Source organism: Hylobates moloch, unplaced genomic scaffold (assembly GCF_009828535.3).
Source record: "Hylobates moloch isolate HMO894 unplaced genomic scaffold, HMol_V3 SCAFFOLD_10, whole genome shotgun sequence".
NCBI classification, from domain to species: Eukaryota; Metazoa; Chordata; class Mammalia; order Primates; family Hylobatidae; genus Hylobates; species Hylobates moloch.
This window is the reverse complement of record NW_026652285.1, coordinates 18,608,314-18,635,148: the sequence shown is the minus strand read 5'-3', so window position 1 is coordinate 18,635,148 and position 26,835 is coordinate 18,608,314. Positions and strand designations below refer to the sequence as shown.

The window sequence follows — 26,835 nt, the reverse complement described above, 5'->3', positions numbered from 1 at the left end:
AATGGCATGATGGAGGATGCATATACAGTTATATATACAGGTTGAATATCTCTCATCGGAAATGCTTGGGACCAGAAGTGTTTCAGATATCAGAATATTTGCATACACATAATGAGCTATGTTGGGGATGGCACTAAGTCTAACATGAGTCTAAATATGACATTTATGTTTCATATACATCTTACACATAGACTGAAGGCGATTTTATACAATTTTTTTTTTTTTTTTTTGGAGATGAAGTCTCACTCTCTCACCCAGGCTGGAGTGCAGTGGCACGATCTCGGCTCACTGCAACCGCTGCCTCCCAGGTTCAAGCGATTCTCCTGCCTCAGCCTCCTGAGTACCTGGGACTACAGGCGTGCACCCCCACACCCTAATTTTTGTAGTTTTAATAGAGACGGAGTTTCACCATGTTGGTCTTGAACTCCCGACCCTGTGATCTGCCCACCTTGGCCTCCCAAAGTGCTGGGATTATAGGCATGAGCCACCGCGCCCGGCCTTATACAATATTTTTAGTAATTTTGTGCATGAAACAAAGATTTGACTGCGCAAACTTTTTTTTTCTCTTTTTGAGGCAGCATCTCACTCTGTCACACGAGGTTGGAGTGCAGTGCTGCAATCTCGGCTCACTGCAAATCTCTGCTTACTGCAATCTCTGCCTCCCAGGCTCAAGAGATCCTAGCACCTCAGCGATTGACCCCAGCTAATTTTTTTTATTTTTGGTGGAGACGGGGTTTCACCATGTTGCACAGGCTAGTCTTGAACTCCTGAGCTCAGGCGATCTACCCACCTCAGCCTCCCAAAGTGCTGAGATTATGGCTGTGAACCACCTCTCCCAGCCTGTACAAACTTTTGACTGTGACCTGTCACATGAGGTCAGGTGTGGAATTTTCCACTTGCAGCATCATGTTGGAATTCAAAAAGTTTTGGATTTTGTAGCATTTCAGATTCTCAGATTAGGGATGCTCAGCCTGTATATGTATATGTGTGTGTGTATATATATCTCAGGATAATAAATGTTGGTAAAAATTATGGGTAAATTGGCCTTAACAAATAACTATATAACAGTGATGTTTTTTGAATAATTCAAGAATGAGATTCAAGAGAATGGGTTTTTAGTGGTTGGGTTAGCTTTGTTTTTGGAATGAATGCTTTCTAGAACTTTTGTTTATATTATTTATTTTTATTTATTTATTTTTGAGATAGGGTCTCACTTTGTCTCCTAAACTGGAGTGCAGTAGCTCAATCACAGCTCACTACAATCTCGACTTTACCAGGCTCAGGTGATCCTCCCACCTCAGCCTCCTGAGTAGCTGGTACTACCAAGTGCGTGCCACCATGCCCAGCTACATTTTTTGTATTTTTTTTTTGTAGAAGCGAGGTTTCACCATGTTGCCAAGGCTAGTCTAGAACTCCTGGGCTCAAGCAATCTGCCTGCCTCAACCTACCAAAGTGCTGGGCTTATAGGCATGAGCCATCATGCCTGGCCTTTTATTTATTGTTTTGATCATACATATACTTAATATGTATTTATTTATTGTTTTGATTATACATATACTTATTTCACAGCTTTTTGCCAACCTTTATTTTCTATGAGATTTTGATCTTTCAGTTTTGCAGTTAGCTAGGATTACTATATATAAAAATAGTATTTAACACTTTAATATAGTACTCTGTGTCAGGCCCTGTTGTAAATACTAATCCTCAAAACTGTGAAGTAGGTATTATTACTATCCCCATTTTCTAGATGAGAAGACTGAGGCACAGGGAGGCTAAATAATTTGTCTAAAGACATGACATTACTAATACAATTTTTTAAGGGGAAGGAAATAACACCAAGGTGTCAATGATGGTTTTTCAGGGTGTGGGGTTATAAAGGATTGTTAAGAGGATTGAAATGACAAGATCTTGAACTAAGCCCATGGCAGCCGAGCTGGGACAGACAGGACAGACTCTAGAACAGTTTAAGAGAAAATATTGGCAAGCCTTGTGGATTGGTTGATTTGATGTTGGGATGAGGCATAGCAGGGAAGCTAGGAAGACTCGCCTCTGGCACCTGTGACTGGGTGGACATTTCACTAGAGTAGGAAATACAAAAGGCAGAGCAGACTGTGGAGAAATGATGTGTTCAGTTTTGACATTTTGAGTTTTATTGTAAGCATTTGAACATGCAAATTTTAAACTTAAGACAGGCCGGGCTCAGTGGCTCACGCCTGTAATCCCAGCACTTTGGGAAGCCGACACAGGTGGATCACCTGAGGTCAGGAGTTCGAGACCAGCCTGGTCAACATGGTGAAACGCTCTTTACTAAAAAGACAAAAATTAGCCGGGCATGGTGGTGTACACCTGTAATCCCACCTACCAGGAAGGCTGACACAGGAGAACTGTTGAGCCCAGGAGGCGAAGGTTGCAGTGAGCCGAGATCGTGCCATTGCACTCCAGCCTGGGTGACAAAGCAAGACTCCATCTCAAAAAAAAAAAAAAAAGACAGAAGTTAGCTCTCAACTTGAGGGTCTTCATACAGAGCTGGTATTTAAACCCAAGAAGGAGGTTGCCATCACCCAGGGAGACTGCAGAAGAAGGAAAAAAAAAAAAAAAAAAAGCTGTGGGCCAAGGACAGAACTCTAGAGAACCCCAACATCTATGCAACATGTAGGGAATAAGAAGCCCCTTCAGATCTGACATTAAAATAGCAAGCACAGATTGAAATGCCAGGTATATATTTGCTTTTCAAGCTAGGTTTCATTTATGAGAGGCAATGTAGCATGGAAGCAGGGCAGTCAAACAAGTCTGAGTTCAGATCTAGCCTCTGCAGCTTACTCTGTCCTGTGGCTTCTCAGGTTACTAAGTGTCTATGAAATGTATGTCAATACACTGTATGTGCACTCCAGCCTGGGCGACAGAGTGCGACTCCATCTCAGGGAGAAAAAAAAAAAAGAAAAAAAGAAAAAGTCATCACAATAATTCACTGTTGGACACTCAAGAACTGGTATTTCCCATGAATTTGTATGGTATAGTACCAGTAACAGGGATAATAGCAGTTGGTTAAAAGAATTAACTGAGATGGATATAAATGTTGGTATATGAGCTACAAGACTGCATTAAAGTTTTTCTTTAATGTATGCCATTACACTGCTCATATGTTGTGAGCATGAAATCGGTTAATCCACAGAAGCACTTATATGGCTCAGTGCTTAGAACTATCTATTACTTATGAGTACACAAATCATAAAATTATTTTTCATTCCATTGTATGCTTTGCCAGTTGAGAAAATGACCAGGAAGTCTGTTGGCTTGCAGGAATAAACTAAAATAGAAATTAAACAATTGTATTAAAAAGTCTGGCTGGGGTGGCTCATGCCTGTAATTCCAGCACTTTGGGAGGCCAAGGTGGGCAGATCACTTGAGGTCAGGAGTTCGAGACCAGCCTGGCCAACATGGTGAAAGCCCATCTCTACTAAAAATACAAAAATTAGCCGGGCATGGTGGCGTGTGCCTGTAATCCCAGCTACTCGGAAGGCAGAGGCAGGAGAATCACTTGAACCCAGGAGGCAAAGGTTGCAGTGAGCCAAGATCGTGCCACTGCACTCCAGCCTGGGCGACAGAGTGAGACTCTATCTCAGGGAGAAAAAAAAAAAGAAAAAGTCATCACAATAATTCACTGTTGGACACTCAAAAACTGGTATTTCCCATGAATTTGTATGGTATAGTACAAGTAACACGGGTAATAGCAGTTGGTTAAAAGAATTAACTGAGACTAATATCAATGTTGGTATATGAGCTACAAGACTGCGTTAAAGTTTTTCTTTTGTTCTACTCTAAAAATTCAGCAACTAGGCCCAGTGCCTGATACAGAGTGAGTCCTCAAGATATGGTTGACTGAAGCTAACAAAGTGATTTATTGATTTATTGAGACAGAGTTTCACTCTTGTCACCCAGGCTAGAGTGCGGTGGTGCAACCTCAGCTCACTGCAACCTCTGCCTCCTGGTTTCAAGCAATTCTCCTGCCTTAGGCTCCGGAGTAGCTGGGACTTCACCACCATGCCTGGCTAATTTTTTGTACTTTTAGTAGAGATGGGGTTTCACCATGTTGGCCAGACTGGTCTCAAACTCCTGACACCCGCCTCAGCCTCCCAAAGTGCTGATATTACAGGCGTGAGCCACTGCCCCTAGCCTAACCAAGTGATTTTTTTTTTAAAGAGGAGGGGCAGGCAGGGTGCAGTGGCTTAACGCCTGTAGTTCTAGCACTTTGAGAGGCCGTGGTGGGCAGATCACAAGGTCAGGAGTTCAAGACCAGCCTGGCCAATATCATGAAACCCCCTCCCTACTAAAAGGACAAAAAAAATTAGCCGGGCGTGGTGACAGGCACCTGTAGTCCCAGCTACTCGGGAGGCTGAGGCAGGAAAATCGCTTGAACCCGGGAGGCAGAGGTTGCAGTGAGCCGAGATGGTGCCACTGCACTCTGCTCTGGGAGACAGAGCAAGACTCCGTCTCAAAAAATATATATATATATACAACAACAACAACAACAACAAAAAGGGGGCGATGTTTTATTAAACATTTCGCTATTTGAAGAATTAATACATTCATGCAAAGAAAAGATGAAGTAAACGTGCCCTACAGTGTTATCATTTGAGATCTCTTTTTTTTTTTTTTTTTTTTTTTTTTGAGACGGAGTCTCGCTCTGTCACCCAGGCTGGAGTGCAGTAGCGCGATCTCGGCTCACTGCAAGCTCCGCCTCCCGGGTTCACGCCATTCTCCTGCCTCAGCCTCTCCGAGTAGCTGGGACTACAGACGCCTGCCACCACGTCCGGCTAATTTTTTTTTTTTTTGTATTTTTAGTAGAGACAGGGTTTCACCGTGGTCTCGATCTCCTGACCTCGTGATCCACCCGCCTCGGCCTCCCAAAGTGCTGGGATTACAAGCGTGAGCCACCGCGCCCGGCCTGAGATCTCTTAAAAGCGGCTATGCAGCCGGGCGCGGTGGCTCACGCCTGTAATCCCAGCACTTTGGGAGGCTGAAGCGGGTGGATCACTTGAGGTCAGGAGTTCGAGACCAGCCTGGCCAACAGGGTGAAACGCCCTCTCTACTAAAAATACAAAAATTACCGGGGCTTGGTGTCACATGCCTGTACAAATCCCAGCTACTGGGGAGGCTGAGGCAGGAGAATTGCCTGAACCAGGGAGACGGAAGTTGCAGTGAGCCAAGATCACGCCATTGCACCCCAACCTGGGGGAAGCGAGACTCCGTCTCAAAAAAAAAAAAAAAAAATTGGCTATGCAACACTCTACCCTGTCCCATGAATATCTACCACATATTTGAAATTCCCAGTCTTATACGCCCCAGGCCTTTGCAATGTTTAAGGTCCACACAAGAAGCCATTAAAATGCAAATATGTCATCTATGACCGGGAACCAAGCTGGCATCTGGCAGACACTGACACATTTATCAGTCTGAAGTGCGGACAACTAGGTGCCTCCCAGAGGCCTTCAGGTAAGGTGGAGGAAGGACCAAATCTGAGCTGACACAGTGGGATCCATCTTGGCCAGGACAAAGGCAGTCCAAGGAAGTCCCGTTGCGCGGTGCGGCGCGATCACGCCCGAGTCTCCTCGTTCCCCTCGGCCCTTCCTAAAACCTGCTGGCTCAGGTCCGAACAATCGCAGCTGGACAGGTGGTGCACAACGATGTTAATTTTCATCCTATCTTTTTCATCAGTGCATCCTTCAGTTCCCTAGTACTTGTGGGCTGGGGAGTTGGCCAAATTGAGTGAAAACCTGAAATGTCTTTTTGTTCTTTTCGGTTCAGCCAGTTTAAGTTCCATGCAATCTTTAAGCTAGGAGGCTAATAATAATACAATTCTCTGCTTGCCCTTTTCAAAGCCACTTCAGCGTATAAACTCCATATTAGACCATCCAGGCCCAGAAGACGCCACCGGCCTACAGGCTCAGTCAGCGGAACCAGCCTGTGCTGGATCTCCCTCTGCGAGGCCCCCAGGCAACGCCCGCGCGCGCGCCCGGCCCGGGAGATCACGTCCCGTGCGTCGGGAGGCGGGGCCGCGGGCCTCTGACGTCACGTGACCGCGCCCCTGCCGCCCAGATATCGCCCGCGCCGCCCGCCATTTTGACTCCAGTGTCTCGTTTGTAGTCGGCGCGTTCAGGGAACTGTCTTGCTCCGCAGACGCGAGGCTGGGTAGAGGGTCTATTGTCTGTGGTTGACTCCGTACTTTGGTCTGAGGCCTTCGGGAGCTTTCCGGAGCAGTTAGCAGAAGCCGCAGCGGCCGCCTCCGCCCGTCTCCGCTGTCCCCGGGCCCGGGAGGGACCAACTTCACGTCACGCCCCTCAGAGCTCGCCACTCTCTTCTCTGTCGTTGGGTCCGCATCGTATTCCCGGAATCAGACGGTGCCCCATAGATGGCCAGCTTTCCCCCGAGGGTCAACGAGAAAGAGATCGGTGAGGATTGGGATCGTGGGTGGGCGCATGAGGGCCGAGGAGAGGCAGGGACTCCCCGGAGGAGGTTTGGGAGGAAGCGACTCCGAGTCTGAGAGAAGAGCTCCAGTGCGCCAGAGCCAGCCCACTAGCGAGGAGGAGGAAGCTGCCTCGGTGGGCGTTGGCGGAGGGGTAAACGGCACCGACGTGGATGCAGCACTTACTGTGCTCCCTCGCGGTTGCTGTGTGGCTGGGCCGGGCACGGACCCCGGTTTATTCGTCGGAGGTCCGCGCACGGCTCTTGTCCTGGGAGTTCTTGGCTCAGGGCATGACTGTCGAGTGGACAGGGAAGGGCCACTCAGGGACTTTAGGTTTACAATGGGAAAGTAAACTTGTGGGTCGTGAGCGGTAATGAAAGGAGAGGGTCCTCGTATGTACCAACCACTCTTAGATAGAAAGGAGATGGAAGAGGTCCCAACAGCCTGGCAAAAGCAATACAGTATTTTTAAAAATGGTGTGGCCTTAAGAAAGGCAGCTGTTCGGGGGAGGAGACTTTTAGAATTATCTTTCAAACACTTAAGGGAGGAGCTGGGTGGTTGGGTGGAGTGACAGAAGGAAAGCTTTTGTGCGGAAGAGGAAACTCTGGAAAAGGCTTTTCTGGCTTAGTGTCTAGCCCTGGCCGGGTTAGTAAAGGGCAACTAGTGTTGAAGGTTGTGCGTCCACACCTACTTAGTGACTCAGTGGAAAGCACGTCGCATTATTTAAATCCTCTTTTAAAGTAAAATAACTGGAACAACGTTTGACGGTGTTGGGGGGTGCTGTACATTGGCTGATACACTTAGCAAACACTGATTTTACTGTGTTAAGTAATAATTAGCTGTGGCCACTGAGCAGAGAGCATTTACATTTTCCTACTCTTGAAGTGAATGTGTGCCTTTACTAAGTACAAGGAGGAGTTATTTCTAGAGAAGGAAAGAGGCTGAAGTAGCCAAAACGCCCACTATTTTGTATGTGGGTGAATTGTTATATCTAGAAACAGCTGTTTTAGAATTCTGGAATTTTGTTGTCTTAGGGATGATTGATTAGGAAGGGACTTTAACCCTGGTTTTAATAACCATTTTTAAAGATACAAACAGAAAAAAAGAAAAAAAATTGTAGCAGAGTTCACACAGAAAAAAGAAAAAAAAAAGATGCAAAGAACACCAAATTTGTGTCCAGTTATTATTTTAACTGTATTTTAAGACTAGAAAGTATGTTGCGAAGTGGGACAAAGAACTCAAAAGTTCTTATCAGTCCAGTGGGTTTTTCTTTTACTTCACTACACCATAGTGTTATAGACGAGTGATCTGCCTTTTTTACTTCATCCTGATAAACCATTTTGAAAACTCTCCGGTCCCGTTTTCTTTTTTTTTTCTTTTTTTTGAGATGGAGTTTTTGCTCTTGTTGCCCAGGCTGGAGTGCAATGGCACGATCTCAGCTCACTGCAACCTCCAGCTCCCAGTTTCAAGCGATTCTCCTGCCTCAGCCTCCTGAGTAGGTGGGATTACAGGCATGCCCCTCCACGCCCGGCTAATTTTTGCGTTTGTAGTACAGATGGGGTTTCTCCGTGTTGGTCAGGCTGGTCTCGAACTCCCGACCTCAGGTGAAACGCCCACCTCGGCCTCCCAAAGTGCTAGGATTACAGGCGTGAGCCACCTCGCCCAGATTTCCGGTTCTGTTTTCTAAGAGATGGATAGAGATGGAGAGCATACCTACATAAAGTAGAACCATCCACTAAGTGTTCCCCCACCAGCCCCCTGATTTCTTTTTTTTTTTTCATATTTAGGTCTCAGTTTTATTTCCTGGATATGGCATAAAAAGTTACTAGCTAAGTGCCAAATACCTAGAAAAACTTCTGCTTTTTCTGAGCTTTTTTTAACCCCAGTTTTTTTCTTTGTTTCTTTTTTTGAATTATCATTTGGATACAAGGTTAAACAGTTCTCTGTGTAGCTTTTTAAATCTATGAGTAAGGATTTACTTTTTTTCTTTTCTTGGGTGTTAATTAAAAGCCAAGCCAAGTTTAGTTTCTCGAGGACATACGGAGAGTAGAGGCAAGATTTCCATGAATGATTAAATAATTCTATATGATACTACTGCCTTGAGCTACTGCCCTCTTTCACAAGGCACTGCCACAAATCGTCCCTTTCTGGTTATGAAATTTGGGGGAGGAGTGTAAAGAAGGAGCTAAATCTGGTTTGCTTGGTTCAGCAGTGACTCAGATGGTATGTTACTATTTTACAGATACTAATAATGTAGTGTATCTTATGGCTGATTTCCCATGGCAGCCTTTCCCTTAACAAGGTAATTAAATCATACATTTCTGTTGCTAACATTAAACAGTTACAGATAATGTAATAAAGGTTTAACTTAAAAAATTTTTTTCAAAGCACTTTACTACAAACTTTGTGCTAGGTTTATAGAATTGTACCAGTATTTAAACTGAGCACTTAAATAATTTTATTAAAGTGCCAAAGGCAATTTGATATACCTGTTATCCAGCAAAGAAACACAATCAAGGCAATTATTAGTAAATTTTAACAGATTACTGCATTTATTTGGTAAGCTTTATAATGGCTCTATTTCTTGAGTTTGTATATATTTGAGAATTATGTTATAAATATGTTGTTATTTCATTGTCTTTGCTATCTATTTGAACCAATTTTTTAGTAATTGTTACCGCTCTTTTACTTTACTCTTTTTCCTTTGAGACTGAGTCTCGCTCTGTCGTCCAGGCTGGAGTGCAGTAGCGCAATCTTAGCTTACTGCAACCACTACCTCTCGGGATCAAGCAATTCTCCTGCCTCACCCTCCTGAGTAGCTGGGATTACAGGTTCGTGCCACCACACCCGGCTGATTTTTTGTATTTTTAGTACAGACTGGGGGTTTCACCATGTTGGCCAAGCTGGTCTGGAACTCCTGACCTCAAGTGATCCACCCTCCTTGGCCTCCCAAAGTGTTGGGATTACAGGCGTGAGCCACTGCCCCCAGCCTACTGTTTTTTTTTTTTTTTTTTTCCTGACAGTCTTGCTCTGTCACTCGAGCTGGAGTGTGATTGTGAAATCTTGGCTCTCTGCAACCTCTGCCTCCTGGGCTCAAGCAATTCTCCCACCTCAGCCTGGGACTACAGGTGCATGCCACCACACTTGCTGATTTTTTAAATTTTTTGTAGAGACGAGGTCCCCTATATATCCCAGGCTGGTCTCAAACTCATAGGCTCAAATGATCCATCCACCTTGGCCTACCAAAGTGTTGGGTTACCAGTGTGCCTGTCCTATTACCACTATACACAAGGAGTTCCATGATGGTGGTCAAGGTAGAAGAAAAATATAGAGTAAACTTAAAATACAGTCTAGGCCGGGCACGGTGGCTCATGCCTGTAATCCCAGCACTTTGGGAGGCCAAGGCGGGCAGATCACCTGAGGTCAGGAGTTCAAGACCAGCCTGGCCAACATGGTGAAACTCCGTCTTTACTAAAATATACAAAAGTTAGCTGGGCGTGGTGGTGGGCGCCATGATGGTGCATCCTGTAATCTCAGCTACTCGGGAGGCTGAGGCAGGGAGAATTGCTTGAACCCGGGAGGCGGAGGTTGTAGTGAGCGGAGATCGTGCCACTGCACTCCAGCCTGGGCAACAGAGCAAGCCTCCGTCTCAAAAAAAAACAGTCTTGTATGAGAAATTTAGTCTCACTTATGCTTGCTAAGGGAGAGCTTAATTTTAGTCTCATTTACTAGATGTTCTTGAAATTGAATGCAAGGGCTGTTCCTTGTGTACAAGTTACATAAATATTCTCCGTAGAGACTTTTAAGTTGAATTTTAGAACTTGCTTCCCTTATTTGTGAACTTAGCATTTTTTTCCTCCTAAAAATGTTTTTAAAATGCTTTAAAATTGTTTTGAAAGATAGATGTGGTTAAACAGGAATCCAAGTTAAAAAAAAATTATGCCTGATGCAGTGGCTCATGCCTTAATCTCACCGCTTTGGGAAACCAAGGTGGGAGGATCGCTTGAGGCCAGGAGCTGGAGACCAGCCTGGGTAACATAGCAAGACCCTGTCTATAAAAAAATTTTTTTTTTTGCTGGGCGCGGTGGCTCACACCTGTAATCGAGCACTTTGGGAGGCTGAGGCAGGTGGATCACAAGGTCAGTAGTTCGAGAGACCAGCCTGGCCAACATGGTGAAACCCCATCTCTACTAAAAATACAAAAAATAATAATAGTAATTAGCAGGGCATGGTGGTGCATGCCTGTAATCCCAGCTACTCGGGAGGCTTAGGCAGGAGAATTGCTTGAACCCAGGAGGCGGAGGTTACAGTGAGCCAAGATCAAGCCACTGCACTCCAGCCTGGGCGACAGAGCAAGACTGTCTTAAAAGAAAAAAAAAAGTTTGGTTTTTGTTTTTGTTTTTTTGTTTTTTTAAGTTAGCCAAGTGTGGGGGCATGTGCCCGTAGTCCCTGCTACAGCTACTCAGGAGGTTGAGGCAGGAGGATCATTTAATCCTATGAGTTTGCCTCTGCACTCCAGCCTTGGCAACAGAGCAAGACCCTGTCTAAAAAATTAGGCAGGCAGGGGTTGCAAATTCAGAGGCCAGGCATATAAAGAACCCTGGTAAAAGGAACAAATAAGGCCGTAGGTTTGGAAAAATGTAAGGAAACCTGGAGCAGCATGCTCTTTCTGAAATCACTTGTATGTTAAAAGTATCTGCAGGCGCCAGGCGCGGTGGCTCACGCTTGTAATCCCAGCACTTTGGGAGGCCGAGGCGGGCGGATCACGAGGTCAGGAGATCGAGACCACGGTGAAACCCAGTCTCTACTAAAAATACAAAAAAATTAGCCGGGTGTGGTGGCGGGCGCCTGTAGTCCCAGCTACTCGGAGAGGCTGAGGCAGGAGAATGGCGTGAACCCAGGAGGCGGAGCTTGCAGTGAGCCGAGATTGCGCCACTGCACTCCAGCCTGGGCAACAGAGCGAGACTCCGTCTCAAAAAAAAAAAAAAAGTATCTGCAGGCATTTGAGGGTCACCAAGTTTGTGAATTTTGTATTAAGAAAGTTATGTGGCTCACATCTGTAATCCCAGTACTTGGGAGGCTGAAGGTGGGAGGATCGTTTGAGACCAGCCTGGGCAACAAAAGGAGAACTTACCTCTACAAAAATAAAAACATTAACTGGGTGTGGTGGTGCATGTCTGTGGTCCCAGCTACTTGGGAGGCTGAGGCAGGAGGATCGCCTGAGCCTGGGAGGTCGAGGCTGCAGTGCACAGTTATTGTGCTACTGCACTCCAGCCTGCGTGACACAGCGAGACCCTGACTCAAAAAAACAAAGTTATGTTACCGCTAGTAAAGTTAGTGTCATCTTATGCTGTGCTAATACGGGGTGGGTGCGGGACTCTGCAGCTTTGATTAAACCACATCTGAAGTATTGTGGTTAGTTCTGGGTGCCACTTTTATGAGGGCCACTACTAACTAGAATTTATCCAGAAAAGTATGATGAAGTTAGGATGGGAAATGGACTTGAAACCATGTGATCTAAGGTATGGTTGAAAGGATAGAGATCTCTTAGCCTGGTAAAAAATTCATTCATAGCTATCTTCAATATATACATGCCATATGAAGATAGCAGTAGGCTTATTCTCTTAGGTCAGAATCAGTACTGAGTGGGTAGAGTGGTAGGAGGAAGATTTTGAGTCATTAAAAGCGGTCTCAGTTGCACCAAAATAGTGTAAGCCTTATTATGAATATCATAGAAAAGTAGGTCTCAGGCTTTTTGTTTTTGCTTTTTAAACGACACCTATTTGTTAAGGTGTCAAGAATTGGGCAGATAACATATTTAAATCACTTTAGAATGGGAGCATAAATGTGTGCTTTCATATTCATTAAGTAAATATTGACTGAGCACCTCTTATATGCCAGGTGCTATACTAGCTATTGACGGAGCATACATTCAGACTGAAGAAGTACATTTTCGGGTGGGGGGGTGTGTCCATGTCCAGGTTCTCTAGCTATAGCAGTGTAAGTGGTTCTTACGTGAACAGCAATACATAGAATATATTAAAGCTTAGGTGTTGCAAAGTTTAAACCAGAAATACATAAAAATATATTATGATACACTGTACAATTGACCAGACAACTGACCACAAAATAGATAATAGGGAAAATTAAGACCAACCCAAAATAGGTGATACACTGATAAAGAGGCTCCTTTCCCCAAATTGAGGAAATTCTAGCTGAGTTTGCATGCATGCATTGCAGTATGAGCTTGTTGATCATGCTTTTTATTAAATATGGAAGTAATATTCTCCATATACTCTGGTAATATGCCAATTTTTGTTAGGAATACAAAATTTGAGTAATCTGAATTTAAAATGTATGACAGTGTCCATTTTTTGTCCTTAAAAACCAAAATAATTCCATTTTTGAGTCAGTTTGAGGCCCATTAGGAAGACTCTTAAGAACCAGTATTTGAGAATCACAAATATAATGCGTTTTGGGGTTTTTTTTTTTTATGACAGTCTTGCTCTGTCACCCAGGCTGGAGTGCAGTGATGCAGTCTTGGCTCACTGCAGTCTCCACCTCCAAGGTTCAAGCAGTTCTTATGCTTCAGCCTTCCAAGAAGCTGGGATTACAGACACGCTCCAGCATACCACCATGCCTGGCTATAATGCATTTTCTTTTATTTTAGCTTTTTTTTTTTTTTTTTTGAGACGGAGTCTCACTGTGTCGCCCAGGCTGGAGTGCAGTGGCACTTTGTTGGCTTACTGCAACCTCCGCCTCCTGGGTTCAGGCAATTCTCCTGCCTCATCCTGGGATTACAGGCACCCACCACCACGCCCGGCCAATTTTTGTATTTTTAGGAGAGACAGGGTTTCACCATGTTGGCCAGGCTGATCTCGAACTCCAGACCTCAAGTGATCTGCTTGTCTCGGCCTCCCAAAATGTTGGGATTACAGGTGTGAGCAACCACACGCGGCCTGTAATGCCTTTTTAAAGCACTGGTTGGGAGGTTGGACTAGACAAGCTTTAAGTCTCTTCTAGTTCTGAGGGTTTTGTGACTTTTGTGACCTGGGCCTGAAAAGGATAAAAATATTTGTTTGGATAGTGTATTTTATAGTGCTTTCCTTTGAGTAATGGTGTAATATTGTATTTTATGGTGAGATATGGTTTTTGAAGGCTAAGAAACTTAATTTGGAAGATACTTTTCCTGCCAACTAAGTTTAATTTCTTGCATTTTAAATGTTAATAATTTGATGAGAACATAATACAATGGAAAAGTTAGGACTTTTGTAATTGTTAGGTCTGATTGGCCATTACATTATTATTGACCAGGTTTTTTTGCAGAAACTTTCTTAAAAACTCTTGCATTGTGAAATTTTAGGGAAATCACTGTATCAAAACTTGGAGATAGTCATTATCATTAAGGGGTCTTCACATACGGCATATCGCCCTTTAGAGGATGGAATGCAGAACTCACTATACCCTGTCTGCATAGAAGAGGGAAGAAACTCAATCCCAAAGTAATATGGAAGCCGTCTCACATGTATTGTTGGTTATATATGATATCCAGTATTTTTATTTTTCCTTTTAGTGAGATCACGTACTATAGGTGAACTTTTAGCTCCTGCAGCTCCTTTTGACAAGAAATGTGGTCGTGAAAATTGGACTGTTGCTTTTGCTCCAGATGGTTCATACTTTGCTTGGTCACAAGGACATCGCACAGTAAAGCTTGTTCCGTGGTCCCAGTGCCTTCAAAACTTGTAAGACTGTTTCTGTTCTGTATCTTATATCTGTTTGTGGAATTTACCATTTTCTCTCAGTGTAGGGTAATAAAAACATTTTGATATTTAAGTTTTACCTTATAGATGATGTTGTGAGTTTTAATCGTGGGCCAAATATATTTATTGGAAATTTTGTGTAAAGAATTCTTTGGGCCGGGCGCGGTGGTTCAGGCCTATAATCCCAGCACTTCGGGAGGCCTAGGCAGGCAGATCACTTGAGGTCAGGAGTTTGATACCAGCCTGGCCAACATAGTGAAACCCCATCTCTACTCAAAATACAAGAACTAGCTGGGCATGGTGTGGCACACCTGTAGTCCCAGCTACTCGGGAGGCTGAGGCAGAAGAATTGCTTGAACCCAGGAGGCGGAGGTTGTAGTGAGTCGAGATAGCACCACTGCACTCCAGCGTGGGTGACAGAGCCAAATTCTGCCTCAAACAACAACAAAAAAGAATCGTCTGGTCTTATTTATACATTGTTTTTCTGTATGTTAAAAGTCACATTGTGTCTGACAAGTGTATATATATATATTGTTGTGCCAGAGCAGGTGACTTCTGTGATGTGAAGCTTTTTGGATTCACCTTGGATTTTATGTTTTGTTGGATAACCCTGGTGCGTGGTAGTAGAGACGGGTTTCACCACGTTGGCCAGGCTGGTCTCGAACTCCTGACTTCAGGTGATCCACCCTCCTCAGCCTCCCAAAGTGCTAGGATTACAGGCGTGAGCCACCGAGCCTGGCCCTTTGTTGCTGTTGTTTTTGTTTTTGTTTTTAATGGACTTATAGTTCCTCTGGGGTAGATTGAGTTTGGATGTTTGTTGAAAGTTTTTCTAAAATGTATCATATGCTACACTGGATCTTTCCCTGTTTTTTTTTGTATCTAGTAGACCTTCATGGTTATAGTCACTAATGTTCTCATTACATATAACTTGAGGTCTGGAACCTATGGGAAACTGATCATTATGGTTTGAGGATTTTTTTCCCCCTTAAGGCAATTTTCTGGTATCAGCTTGACCATATCTTAAGTTACTGGGTTTTTTTGTTTGTTTGTTTTTTGCTTATTTATACTTGTGTTTTTAGGTTGAAGGAGCACCAGTTGATTCAGTGGTTTTGAGGAAAATTTGGGAGGCAAATAAGTTATAATATAAATTGCTTTATTGTTGAACTTACTACTCAGTCACTGAGAATGTCTATTAATGACCTGAATTTATTTGGTCCTTCTTTCATAGTTCAAATATCAACCTTTCCCTTCCTATCTATAGGATTCTATTGTTATTTGGTGTCATTATAATAATAGAGGTTATTTTAACAAACATTTGTAATTATTCAATGTCCAGAGGAGTCCAGAGTGAATAGTAATACAATTTCCATCTGACTTCTCCCACCCCAGTCTCTTGCATGGCACCAAGAATGTTACCAATTCAAGCAGTTTAAGATTGCCAAGACAAAATAGTGATGGTGGTCAGAAAAATGAGCCTCGTGAACATATTATAGACTGTGGAGATATAGTCTGGAGTCTTGCTTTTGGGTCGTCAGTTCCAGAAAAACAGAGTCGCTGTGTAAATATAGAATGGCATCGCTTCAGATTTGGACAAGATCAGCTACTTCTTGCTACAGGGTTGAACAATGGGCGTATCAAAATATGGGATGTATATACAGGTATGGATTCATAGTTTTTAAAGCGAATGTATTATTTTATGATGCAGGGCACTGCTCATGGGCACTGCTCATAGGCACTGGAATTGAGATTTGAGGATTTCAGCTTACTGAAAAGCAAGAATTGATGGCATAGGTGTGTCTTTATAATTGACCTGAATATCACCTTCTTCCGCTCATGATTTTAATTTAGGAAAACAATAGAGTTCATATTGCTTCATCACTCTTTAGAGAGTATTATAGTAGGAAAGGATTTTCTAGGGAATGTTTAGTTAGTTGTCCTTTATAAACTAGTTATTTAGTTAATGAATTACATGTCAAGGTGTTTTCTTTGTTATGCTTTTTCAATGATTGATAGCTTAGGGGTTTTCGAGGTAAATCAGATTTCAGTAATCATTATCTCACCTTGGAAAGGTTTAGTGAAAGTTTAGATAGATTGAGAAGTTAAATTCTTTGGGCAACTAGAAATAAATGTGTTGCTTATTGCCTAAAACACTTTCTGGCATATAATATGTACTCAAAAATGTAAAGGATTTTTAAAGAAGCATTAAAACAACATGTACATTAGAACGTAACAAGTGATACTAACATAGGTGATACTGAGTCAAAATTTGGGTTCTTGAAAAAAATAAGATGAACACATAGATTGTCTTAGAAAACAAAGCTCTTACATTATTAGTTAAATACATTTTTTTCACCGGGATCATGTTTGAAAACTAAAGTTGTTGTGGGATAACATGTATCTTTTGGGGAGCTTAACATTCCTAGGCCAGGGAAATAACAAGCAAAGAAATAATTTGATTTTATATTTTAAAGTTCATGCCTGTAATTCCAGCACTTTGAGAGGCCAAAGCTGGGGGAATCACTTGAGCCCAGGAGTTCTAGACCAGCCTGGGCAACATGGTGAGACTCCATCTCTCAAAAAAAAAGGCCAGCCGTGGTGACTTGTAACTATAGTTCCAACTATTTTGGAGGCTGAGGTAGGGGATTGCTTGAACCCAGGAGGTCGAGGCTGTAGTGAGCCAAGATTGCGCCATTGCACTCCAGCCTGAGTGACAGAGTGAGACCCTGTCTCAAGAAAAATAAGAACAAAACAAAAATATATTAATACTGTCTTTTTTTCCCTTTTCTATCATATTTAGGAAAACTCCTCCTTAATTTGGTAGATCATACTGAAGTGGTCAGAGATTTAACTTTTGCTCCAGATGGAAGCTTGATCCTGGTGTCAGCTTCAAGAGACAAAACTCTCAGAGTGTGGGACCTGAAAGATGATGGTATGTCTTTTTTTTTCCAAGCTATGAACTAGGATTTGTTTTTTGATACTACTGTTGAGAGGTATTGGGAACATCTGGTGCATTTGACTTTAAAAATGGCATGTGGTCAAAGTTCCTTTTCTCTGCCTAACACTTTGGTTCCTTTCCTGAATAGATCAAAGAAAAACATAAATGTGACCCAGAATAGGGGCCAACAGTTATTCGAAGTAAACGATCTGATATTATTCAGAAAGTAACCACATAGATCTGTATCAACTATCTGAGGACCAAATATGGATCAGGTTTAGGGTTTTACAGGAACCAGTCTGTGTTTATGTCCCCTTAGGGAGGGTTATTAACTTACTGCATTGGCTTAGTGAAAATTTAGGTAGGTCTTGAAGTAACTTAGTACCTAATAAAATTTAAATTAAAACGTGACCTACATACCAGAACTTATAACATGTGAATATTAGTAAACGTTATAATAAATTGGCTAGGTTAAGAAATGTTTTTATAAACAGTGAAAGATTTACTGTCTAATACAATAGAAAGATACGTTGGTGTCACGTACTCACCTTTCTCTAAAGCCTTACAAAGTTTTGGAGATGCTACTTCATTTGAGATGAGCATCTCTTCCCTTTCTCAGTCCCTAATGAAAGAGTTTATATGTTTAACTAAAACCTTAAATTTAAGGTCTGTTGGTGCTCTAACGGCCTCAAGCTGGAGGTTAACAGGCTTGCCTAGGTGTAATAAAGCTTAAATTGAATTAGTAGGAAACAAAACCCTCAGATCTGGAGATGTTCCAGCTGATAGATAGTAACCATTCCTTAATAAAGTTCTATGCTAACATCAACAAATCTGCTCAGCTGTTGAGGTGCAAAGGGATCTCAACAGTTGAAATATTTTAATAATTTTTTTATTTTGCATATCGAATGATGCTTGCTTATCTGAAACTAATTTCAGCAATGTACATGTTTTAAGAACATAGGCTTAGTAAAATATAAGCTCCAAGATAGTGGGGTCCTTGCCTTATTTCCAGTTATATCCTCAGTGCCGGCATAGGGCCTGGCATGTGTAGGCACTCAGTATTTGTAAAACTAAGAGTTCAGTATACTTAAGCATAGTTGTGTGCTGTGGGTATAAATACACAAGGACTTTGGAGTGAGTTGTAGGTTCTCAAAAATGAAGAACGAAAAGGCATTTTGAAGATGGTCAAGTTTCTTAACCTTGCTGTTGTGTTCCAGTTGCTTAACTTTTAAAATAAGGGGATTGGACTAAAAGAATTCCGTCTTTTTTTTTTTTTTTGAGACGGAGTCTCGCTCTTTTGCCCAGGCTGGAGTGCAGTGGCGCGATCTCCGCTCACTGCAGCCTCTGCCTGACAGATTCAAGTAATTCTTGTGCCTCAGCCTCCCAAGTAGCTAGGATTACTGCTATGCGCCACCATGCCCAGCTAATTTTTTAATGATTTTTAGTAGAGATGGGCTTCACCCTGTTGGCCAGGCTTGTCTCGAACTCCTGGCCTCAAGCGATCCGCCCGCCTCAGCTTCTCAAAGTGCTGGAATTACAGACAAGCCACAATTCCAGGCCCCAGACTTTTTCTTGAAGGGCTAGATGTTGAATATTTGAGGCTTGTGAACCATGCTGTCTGCTGTAGAGCACAACATGAACACATGGACAGGATTGTGTTCCAGTAAAATTTAAAACCTAAGCAGCTGGTGTATATCGGTAACCGTTGTTATATAGATAAATTGCTTTCAGCTATAAATGTTTGTGATCCTTTGATTTACTGCTGTTTTGAAATACTGCTCATTTGAAGTGGATTCTAGGGTTAATACAGATTATTTCTTTTTGTTCAGGAAACATGATGAAAGTATTGAGGGGGCATCAGAATTGGGTGTACAGCTGTGCATTCTCTCCTGACTCTTCTATGCTGTGTTCAGTTGGAGCCAGTAAAGCAGTACGTGTCAAAGTTCTTGTACATTCATTATGAATTGGATTATGATAATGTGTGCATAATCATTTTAAATCTAAGTAATCTATGAAGTCTGTGCTCGGTGTCATGAATATTTTAAATGTTTTATTTCATGATGGGGGAGAATTTGCATGAAGCAAATTAAATATAGTTATTGATTGCCAAGTGAGAAGTTGGATTGTTTTTAGAGATAATAGACAATAATGGGCATATCAGGGGTTTTTTTTTTTTTTTTTTTTTGTAAATCTAGAAAAGTTTATGTGCTGTAGAAGAGATGTAGTCTATATGTTAAGACATTCCCTTGCTAATTATTTTCTTCTCTGTTGTTCTATTTTTTTGGTCCAGTTTGCTGTTTTTAAAGTTTTGAGTCCCAGCTGGTCCTGTACATTTAACTGAAAAAAAGTAACTTAAAAAATATAAAAATAGTGCTCGTGTATGTCCTAGAGTTAAGTTATAGGTGAAATTTGATATTGTTTGTCTTACATAGCATACCTATAGACAGCTTAAGTAAAGTGACTGTTAAGAGGGTTATGCTTATTGATGAACTCTTGTAGTTGTTTACCAGCTCTAAGTTAGTATAGTTAAATTGATCTCAGTAGCTTCAAGTATTTATAAAATGGTTGAAGTCCAAATACATGTGATAATTACAATACACTTTTAATTAATGGAGGGTGGGAGGCTAGTTGAAATGCATTTTATTTACCCAAGGAGTATGTTAAAATGATAGTTATAAATGTTGGAAGTTTAAAGCAAGATACTCAGTTTAGTTCTTTACAAATCATAAGAAGAACAAAACTAGATGTTGACATTGCTATTTTAGGCTGTGTGTTTTCCATATGCTTCTTGCTTTCCCTGTCACAGGTGGTGGCAGCAATATTGGTGTGATTGAGGTTATGCTGGCACCACTCGCACACAGGCGCACAATGGTGTTAGCTGGGCAGAAAGAGTGGCATCTCTGGCTACCGGGCTGGGGGCGACCTTTACCATAGGATGAAGTAACCTTGCATTCGGCTGCAAGGTGTACTGTACGTACACAGGTGCTGGTCGATGTCCACTTTCTGCTTTTCTTTCTTTCTTTTTTTTCTTTTTTAAAGTAATTTCCCCCACAGTAAAATTCACTGACTCCTGAGTAAATTGATTTTCCAGTTTTATGGAATTGGGGGTCTGACAAGTGAAACCAATTTAATGTAAAGTATTTGGCTTTCAAATGGTTTCTCTGTGCTATTTTTTGGAATTCTTTAAGATTCCAGAGATATCTTACGTCTTTGATTCAATTTAAAATTTGTACTTATTTTCTTTTAGAAATAATGTATTGTGTCTGTGCAGAAAAAAAAAAAAGCAAAAAGGATTGCTTTACTCCAAGAGGAGAGATTGCCTTATTAGGATAAACCTCCAAGCTCACATTTAATATAACATACTGAAGTAAACATTAGAATCCTATTTAGAGCTATTCTGCACAGTTAACTACTGATCTTTAGAATCTAAAATTGTATGTGAACTTATTCTTAAATAATTGAACCGTTTTATATTCAAATGACTTATGATTGTGGTTAGTTTGGGAAAAATAAGATGGTTAAATTTTGATTTATTGAAATGTAATTGTATTATTTTCATAAAATAGCATTTTCATTTTGTAATGTGGTTTAACATCCTTGTTGTTTGCCAAAGAAATTTCATTTGGCTGTGAATATTCTATTTGCTTGCAGTATCTGTTTCTCTTCCTAGGCTCAAGTTGGTGACCCAAGCCTATTGTAAACAAGTGATTATCTCAAAGGGAGATGCCAGTGGAGTAACAATTTGTTAACCTTACGTTTTCTGTCTGTATATTTTTTTAAAAATCTGGTAGTTTCTGGAAAAAAAAAGAGAAGGGGGTTTGTAGTACTTAACCCTATTTATTTCCGTATATTTTAGTTAAGTAGTTTTTGGAATAAATGGATTTCAGTATAGCTTTGTGGTTAAATTGCATTGCCTTTATTTTATGTTTAGGCTTATTTTTAAATTAACATTTAACAGAAACATTTGAAATAGAATTTGCATGTTTGCCTTAATTAACTTAAAGACTGATTTTAATCTGACTATGACACTGAGCATATTCTTTAAATTACTCATAATTTATAATGCTTAATATAATCTTAATTAAATTTAGCAGTTTTAGTTTAAGATGTGCCATTTTGTCCTCTGTGTGTCTGAATGAAGCTATAACATTTGCCTTTTTATTGCAGGTTTTCCTTTGGAATATGGATAAATACATCATGATACGGAAACTAGAAGGACATCACCATGATGTGGTAGCTTGTGACTTTTCTCCTGATGGAGCATTACTGGCTACTGCATCTTACGATACTCGAGTGTATATCTGGGATCCACATAATGGAGACATTCTGATGGAGTTTGGGTGGGTACAGCATGAATTATTTTAGTCTATAATTCATCTCTGCCTATCAAGTTATGTGAATAATTACAATCACCAACGTATGAAATCTAAAATTACAGTCTATTGTAATTTAAAATTTTGGTATTATTTAAGCCCTTGACTACGGAAAGCCTTCGATATAAATTCTAAAAGTAAACTTGGATCTCTTGATACAAGTCTTGCTACTTAACAGTACCCAGCTCTCTATAGAAGTACTAATTATGTTTAGAGTTTTTGTTGGAGAAAAACAGTTAAAACCAAAGTTGGACTTAATCTTACTATCTTAAATCATAAAAGTTTGTGGTTTTTTTTTTTTTTTTGAAACAGAGTCTCGCTCTGTCTCCAGGCTGGAGTGCAGTGGCGTGATCTCGACTCACTGCAACCTCCACCTCCTGGGTTCAAGCAGTTCTCCTGCCTCAGCCTCCTGAGTAGCTGGGATTACAGGCACCTGCCACCACCCCTGGCTAATTTTTGTATTTTTAGTAGAAATGGGGTTTCACCATGTTGGTCAGGCTGGTCTCAATCTCTTGATCTCATGATCCACCTGCCTCAGCCTCCCAGAGTGCTGGGATTACAGGCGTGAGCCACTGCGCCCAGCCATAAAAGATTAGTTCTTTTCAGGTGACTTTAATTTGGATGTATCATCTCTACTCAGTCTTCTCAGTTATATTAATTAAGGCTACTTTAAACACTATTCAAAGACAGATGGACTTTGTACCTGGGTAATTTTTTCTTCAAGTGACTGATATCCACTGAAAACATGTATTTGACCTCAGGCACCTGTTTCCCCCACCTACTCCAATATTTGCTGGAGGAGCAAATGACCGGTGGGTACGATCTGTATCTTTTAGCCATGATGGACTGCATGTTGCAAGCCTTGCTGATGATAAGTAAGTATGTGCATTATAGCTTGACTTACTTACCACTACCTTCTACATTCTTAAGCCTTAAAACCTTTCTGCAGTTAAGAGTTTTAATGTCTCTTCCTCAACACAAGCCCCTGGGAGATTTTGTTGTGTCTTAAAGAATATCAGCCTGAACGATTATCTGTGTAAACTAAAGATAATGCATGCCTCTCCCTGTGTTCCTTGTTTAACTTGTTTAGGTATAGTGGGTTGATTTTTAGTCAGCTTTTAGCCCAGCTTACAGAGATTTTTTAAAGTAATGTCTTAACAAAAGTTGAAGCAGAAGGAAATTTCTGAAGTGAAACAAATAGTAAAACCAAAAGAATTACAAATAAATAGTAATTTGTATCCACCACGATTGAGATTAGAATATGAAATGTCACATGAATGAGATGTGCTGCTTATTGGTAAGAAGCAGAAACTAGTTGCAGCCATCTCATTTTCACATCCTTTTATCATACAGTGTTCATGCATATAGCATTGAGTAGTTTGGTGATATCAATTCATAAGGCAACTCTTCTCTTTTCCAGAATGTTAGCAAACATGGAGAGAGGTTGTTTTTTTTGTTCGTCTGCAACCATTGTTTTCCTGTTTGCTCAGATAGATTCTGCATGTTAGTTCTCTGCTGTATTTGTAGACACACTCAGCCTAGGTGAAAAGCTTTTTTTCCTTTCCTGGTTTTTTTTGTTTGTTTATTGGAGACAGAGTCTTGCTTTGTTGCCCAGGCTATAGTGCAGTGGTGCAATCACATCTCACCACAGCCTTGATTTTCTGGGCTCAGGTGATCTTCCCACCTCACCCTTCCGAGTATCTTGCACCACAGGGATATACCACCACACCTGGCTAATTTTTTAAAAAAATTTTCGTAGAGACATAGTCTCCCTACGTTGCCCAAGCTGGTCTTAAAGTCCTGGGCTCAAGCAGTCCACCTACCTCGGCCTCCCAAAGTGGTGGGATTATGGTTATGAGCTACCAGGCCCACCTAGCTTTTAAAAATGTCTTGGGAAAAGAGTGAAACAGACTAGAAATTGATTGTATTGTAAGTGTAGGAAAGTAAGGAGAAAGTTTCCGGGTGTGAACATTCTAGGTTTGGACACTGGGAAGGAGGGAAGGCAGCTATGCATTGTAGTCTCTTAAGTAAAAGTTTATCCAGTTTACCAACTGGTATTACAGACCTTAAAATATTTTGTAATTGTATAAAGCAGGTTATAATAATTGCCTGTTGGTGTGATTTGTGTGTGTATTTTGTGACTCATAACTCAATGGTGTTTCTTTCTAAATTTTAAAAAAGTTGCTTTTACCTTACATTTTCTACAAGATACTAAATAATTTATTTCGTTTTCAGAATGGTGAGGTTCTGGAGAATTGATGAGGATTATCCAGTGCAAGTTGCACCTTTGAGCAATGGTCTTTGCTGTGCCTTCTCTACTGATGGCAGTGTTTTAGCTGCTGGGTAAGTATGTTTTTCTCTTTCTTTTCTTTTTTTTGAGATGAAGTCCCCTAGGCTGGAGTACAGTGGTGCAATCTCTGCTCACTATAGCCTCTGCCTCCCAGTTCAAGGAGATTCTCCTGCCTCAGCCTCCCGAGTAGCTGGGACTACAGGTGCACACCACCACTCCTGGCTAATTTATTTGTTTGTTTTTCCAGTAGAGTTGGGATTTCACCGTGTTGGCCTGGCTGGTCTCAAACTCCTGACCCTGACCTCAAGTGATCTTCCCGCCTCAACTTCCCAAACTGCTGGGATTACAGGCATGAGCCACCACACCTGGCCCATTTTTCTGTTTTCTTTAAGGGCCAATTTAAGGTGGCTTTTATCAACTGGTAATTCATTGTCAGTAAAACTCTAATAAGTGTTCTTTATAGTAGTGTTACCTTGTCGTGGAATACATCACTGGTTAGTTCTTCCTAGTTGGGTTTTAATGTGAAGTTTGTGACTCCAGTACTCACATGTATTGAATGATAGTTGTTTGAGCTGTAGCGACCTTGAAATACATATACTTGGGTGACTAAGCATGTGTTTTGTTTCTGTTTAGGACACATGACGGAAGTGTGTATTTTTGGGCCACTCCACGGCAGGTCCCTAGCCTGCAACATTTATGTCGCATGTCAATCCGAAGAGTGATGCCCACCCAAGAAGTTGAGGAGCTGCCAATTCCTTCCAAGCTTTTGGAGTTTCTCTCGTATCGTATTTAGAAGATTCTGCCTTCCCTAGTAGTAGGGACTGACAGAATACACTTAACACAAACCTCAAGCTTTACTGACTTCAATTATCTGTTTTTAAAGACATAGAAGATTTATTTAATTTGATATGTTCTTGTACTGCATTTTGATCAGTTGAGCTTTTAAAATATTTATAGACAATAGAAATATTTCTGAACATATCAAATATAAATTTTTTTAAAGATCTAACTGTGAAAACATATACATACATGTATATATTTAGATATAAGCTGCTATATGTTGAATGGACCCTTTTGCTTTTCTGATTTTTAGTTCTGACATGTATATATTGCTTCAGTAGAGCCACAATATGTATCTTTGCTGTAAAGTGCAAGGAATTTTTAAATTCTGGGACACTGAGTTAGGTGGTAAATACTGACTTAAGAAAGTTGAATTGGGTGAGGCAGGCAGATCACCTGAGGTCAGCAGTTTGAGACCAGCCTGGCAAACATGATGAAACCCTGTCTCTACTAAAAATACAAAAAAAACCCCACAAAAATTAGCCAGGCATGGTGGTGTGCACCTGTAGTCCCAGCTACTTGGGAGGCTGAGGCAGGAGAATTGCTTGAACCCAGGAGGCGGAGGTTGCGGTGAGCCAAGATCACACCACTGCACTCCAGCCTGGGCAAACAGAGCGAGACTCCATTTCAAAAAAAAAAAAAAAAAAAAGTTTGTGTTGCCTCATACGAAATGTATTTGGTTTTGTTGGAGAGTGTCAGACTGATCTGGAAGTGAAACACAGTTTATGTACAGGGAAAGGATTTTATTATCCTTAGGAATGTCATCCAAGACGTAGAGCTTGAATGTGACATTATTTAAAAACAATAACAACAAAGAAGGCAGAGCCAGGATATAACTAGAAAAAGGATGTCTGTTTTTTTTTTTTTTTTTTTTTTTTGTACTCCCCCCCTAAATACTGCTGCTGCCTTAATTTTAGAAAGCAGCTTACTAGTTTACCCTTGTGGTCTAAAGTGTTATAAATTGTTGTGAATTTGAAGAATCCATCCACTGTATTATTGCTAAATATTTTGTTTGTACTAAGGGACAATTATTTTAAGACCATGGATAAAAAAAAAAAAAAAAACAATGTTTCTGCAGGGGATGATATTGGTGAGTTGCCAAAGAAGCAATACAGTATATCTGCTTTTGCCTTCTGTTGTTTATCTTACCTGCAGATATTAAGAATGTATGCATTATGTAAAATGCTCAGTTATATATTTTTGTTGTTTTTTAATTAAAGACTTGTAAAAAAAAAAAACAGTATATTGCAAATGTTTCTTAAATAGGTTAGGTGGAGTACTTTCTGTCTCCATTGTAAGGTTGATGGTACACCACGGGCAAATTAAGCAAAAAGGACAATGAAGAAAGAATGCAGGACTCAGGCGCTGCTCTAGAGTTCATTCAGTGCTCCCCGAGTGCAGCAGCTCTTATGGCGGTTTTGTTTTTAGGAGAACTGTTGTAATAATGCATATTTTAAAAGCATAAGGAAGCTCTAGAACACAGGAAGGTGACTACTAAGCAAGAGAAAAATATCTTTTAGTGGGGAACTACCAGCCTATAGTAAGCCTATCTGGTTAAAGTAGTTACGAAAATCTAGCAGTCTAGGTCCTTTGAGAAGGCATAGAAAAAGCAAAACTCTTATGAGCCATGTGTGATTTTGAAGACTCATTTCCACTGAGAAATTATTTGGAAGTTCCTATGGTTAGCTCTGTTAAGGAATGTAAAAATTTATAGGGGGTGTAGGGTTATCAATTTGAAAGCCAGTAGAAAATCTGCTCAAGTTACTTCTTGAGGATCATCTGTATTTTACAAAAAGAAGCACAAGAAGCATCTAATCTTTATACTTCTTGTGACTTTTTTTCCCCTGTATTTTACTTTGTAATATATCGGCTTTATAATTTTAAAATATACTGGCCGGGCGCAGTGGCTCACACCTGTAATCCCAGCACTTTGGGAGGCCAAGGCAGGTGGGTCACTTAAGGCTGGGAGTTCATGACCAGCCTGACCAACATAGTGAAACCCCTGTCTCTACTAAAATTACAAAAATCAGCTGGGCATGGTGGTGGGTGCCTGTACTCCTAGCTACTTAGGAGGCTGAGGCAAGAGAATTGCTTGAACTGGAGAAATGGAGGTTGCAGTGAGCTGAGATCATGCAACTGCACTCCAGCCTGGGTGACAGAGTAGGACTCTAAAT

At 41.1% G+C, this 26,835-nt stretch overlaps 1 protein-coding gene across 2 annotated transcripts; it reads left to right on the top strand.

Moving 5' to 3' along the window:
* The first annotated feature begins 6,103 nt into the window (after positions 1-6,103).
* WSB1 (WD repeat and SOCS box containing 1) lies at positions 6,104-25,132 on the top strand. Of its 2 annotated transcripts, XM_032163256.2 has the most exons (9): positions 6,104-6,449; positions 14,037-14,205; positions 15,613-15,881; positions 17,021-17,152; positions 18,988-19,088; positions 21,326-21,498; positions 22,293-22,406; positions 23,767-23,874; positions 24,455-25,132. In XM_032163256.2, the coding sequence occupies exons 1-9, from the start codon at positions 6,410-6,412 to the stop codon at positions 24,612-24,614; spliced, it is 1,266 nt and encodes a 421-aa protein (XP_032019147.1). In that variant the 5' UTR covers positions 6,104-6,409; the 3' UTR covers positions 24,615-25,132. The 2 variants fall into 2 exon arrangements, with proteins under 2 accessions (XP_032019147.1, XP_032019148.1); XM_032163257.2 differs by lacking the exons at positions 14,037-14,205; positions 15,613-15,881.
* The last annotated feature ends 1,703 nt before the right edge of the window (positions 25,133-26,835 follow it).

Excerpts from the sequence above, each read along its gene's own strand:
- WSB1 (XM_032163256.2), top strand. The coding sequence starts at position 6,410 with ATGGCCAGCTTTCCCCCGAGGGTCAACGAGAAAGAGATCG. Across the intron at positions 17,153-18,987 it reads GTGGGACCTGAAAGATGATG|GAAACATGATGAAAGTATTG; the intron begins GTATGTCTTTTT and ends CTTTTTGTTCAG. Across the intron at positions 22,407-23,766 it reads GCAAGCCTTGCTGATGATAA|AATGGTGAGGTTCTGGAGAA; the intron begins GTAAGTATGTGC and ends TTTCGTTTTCAG.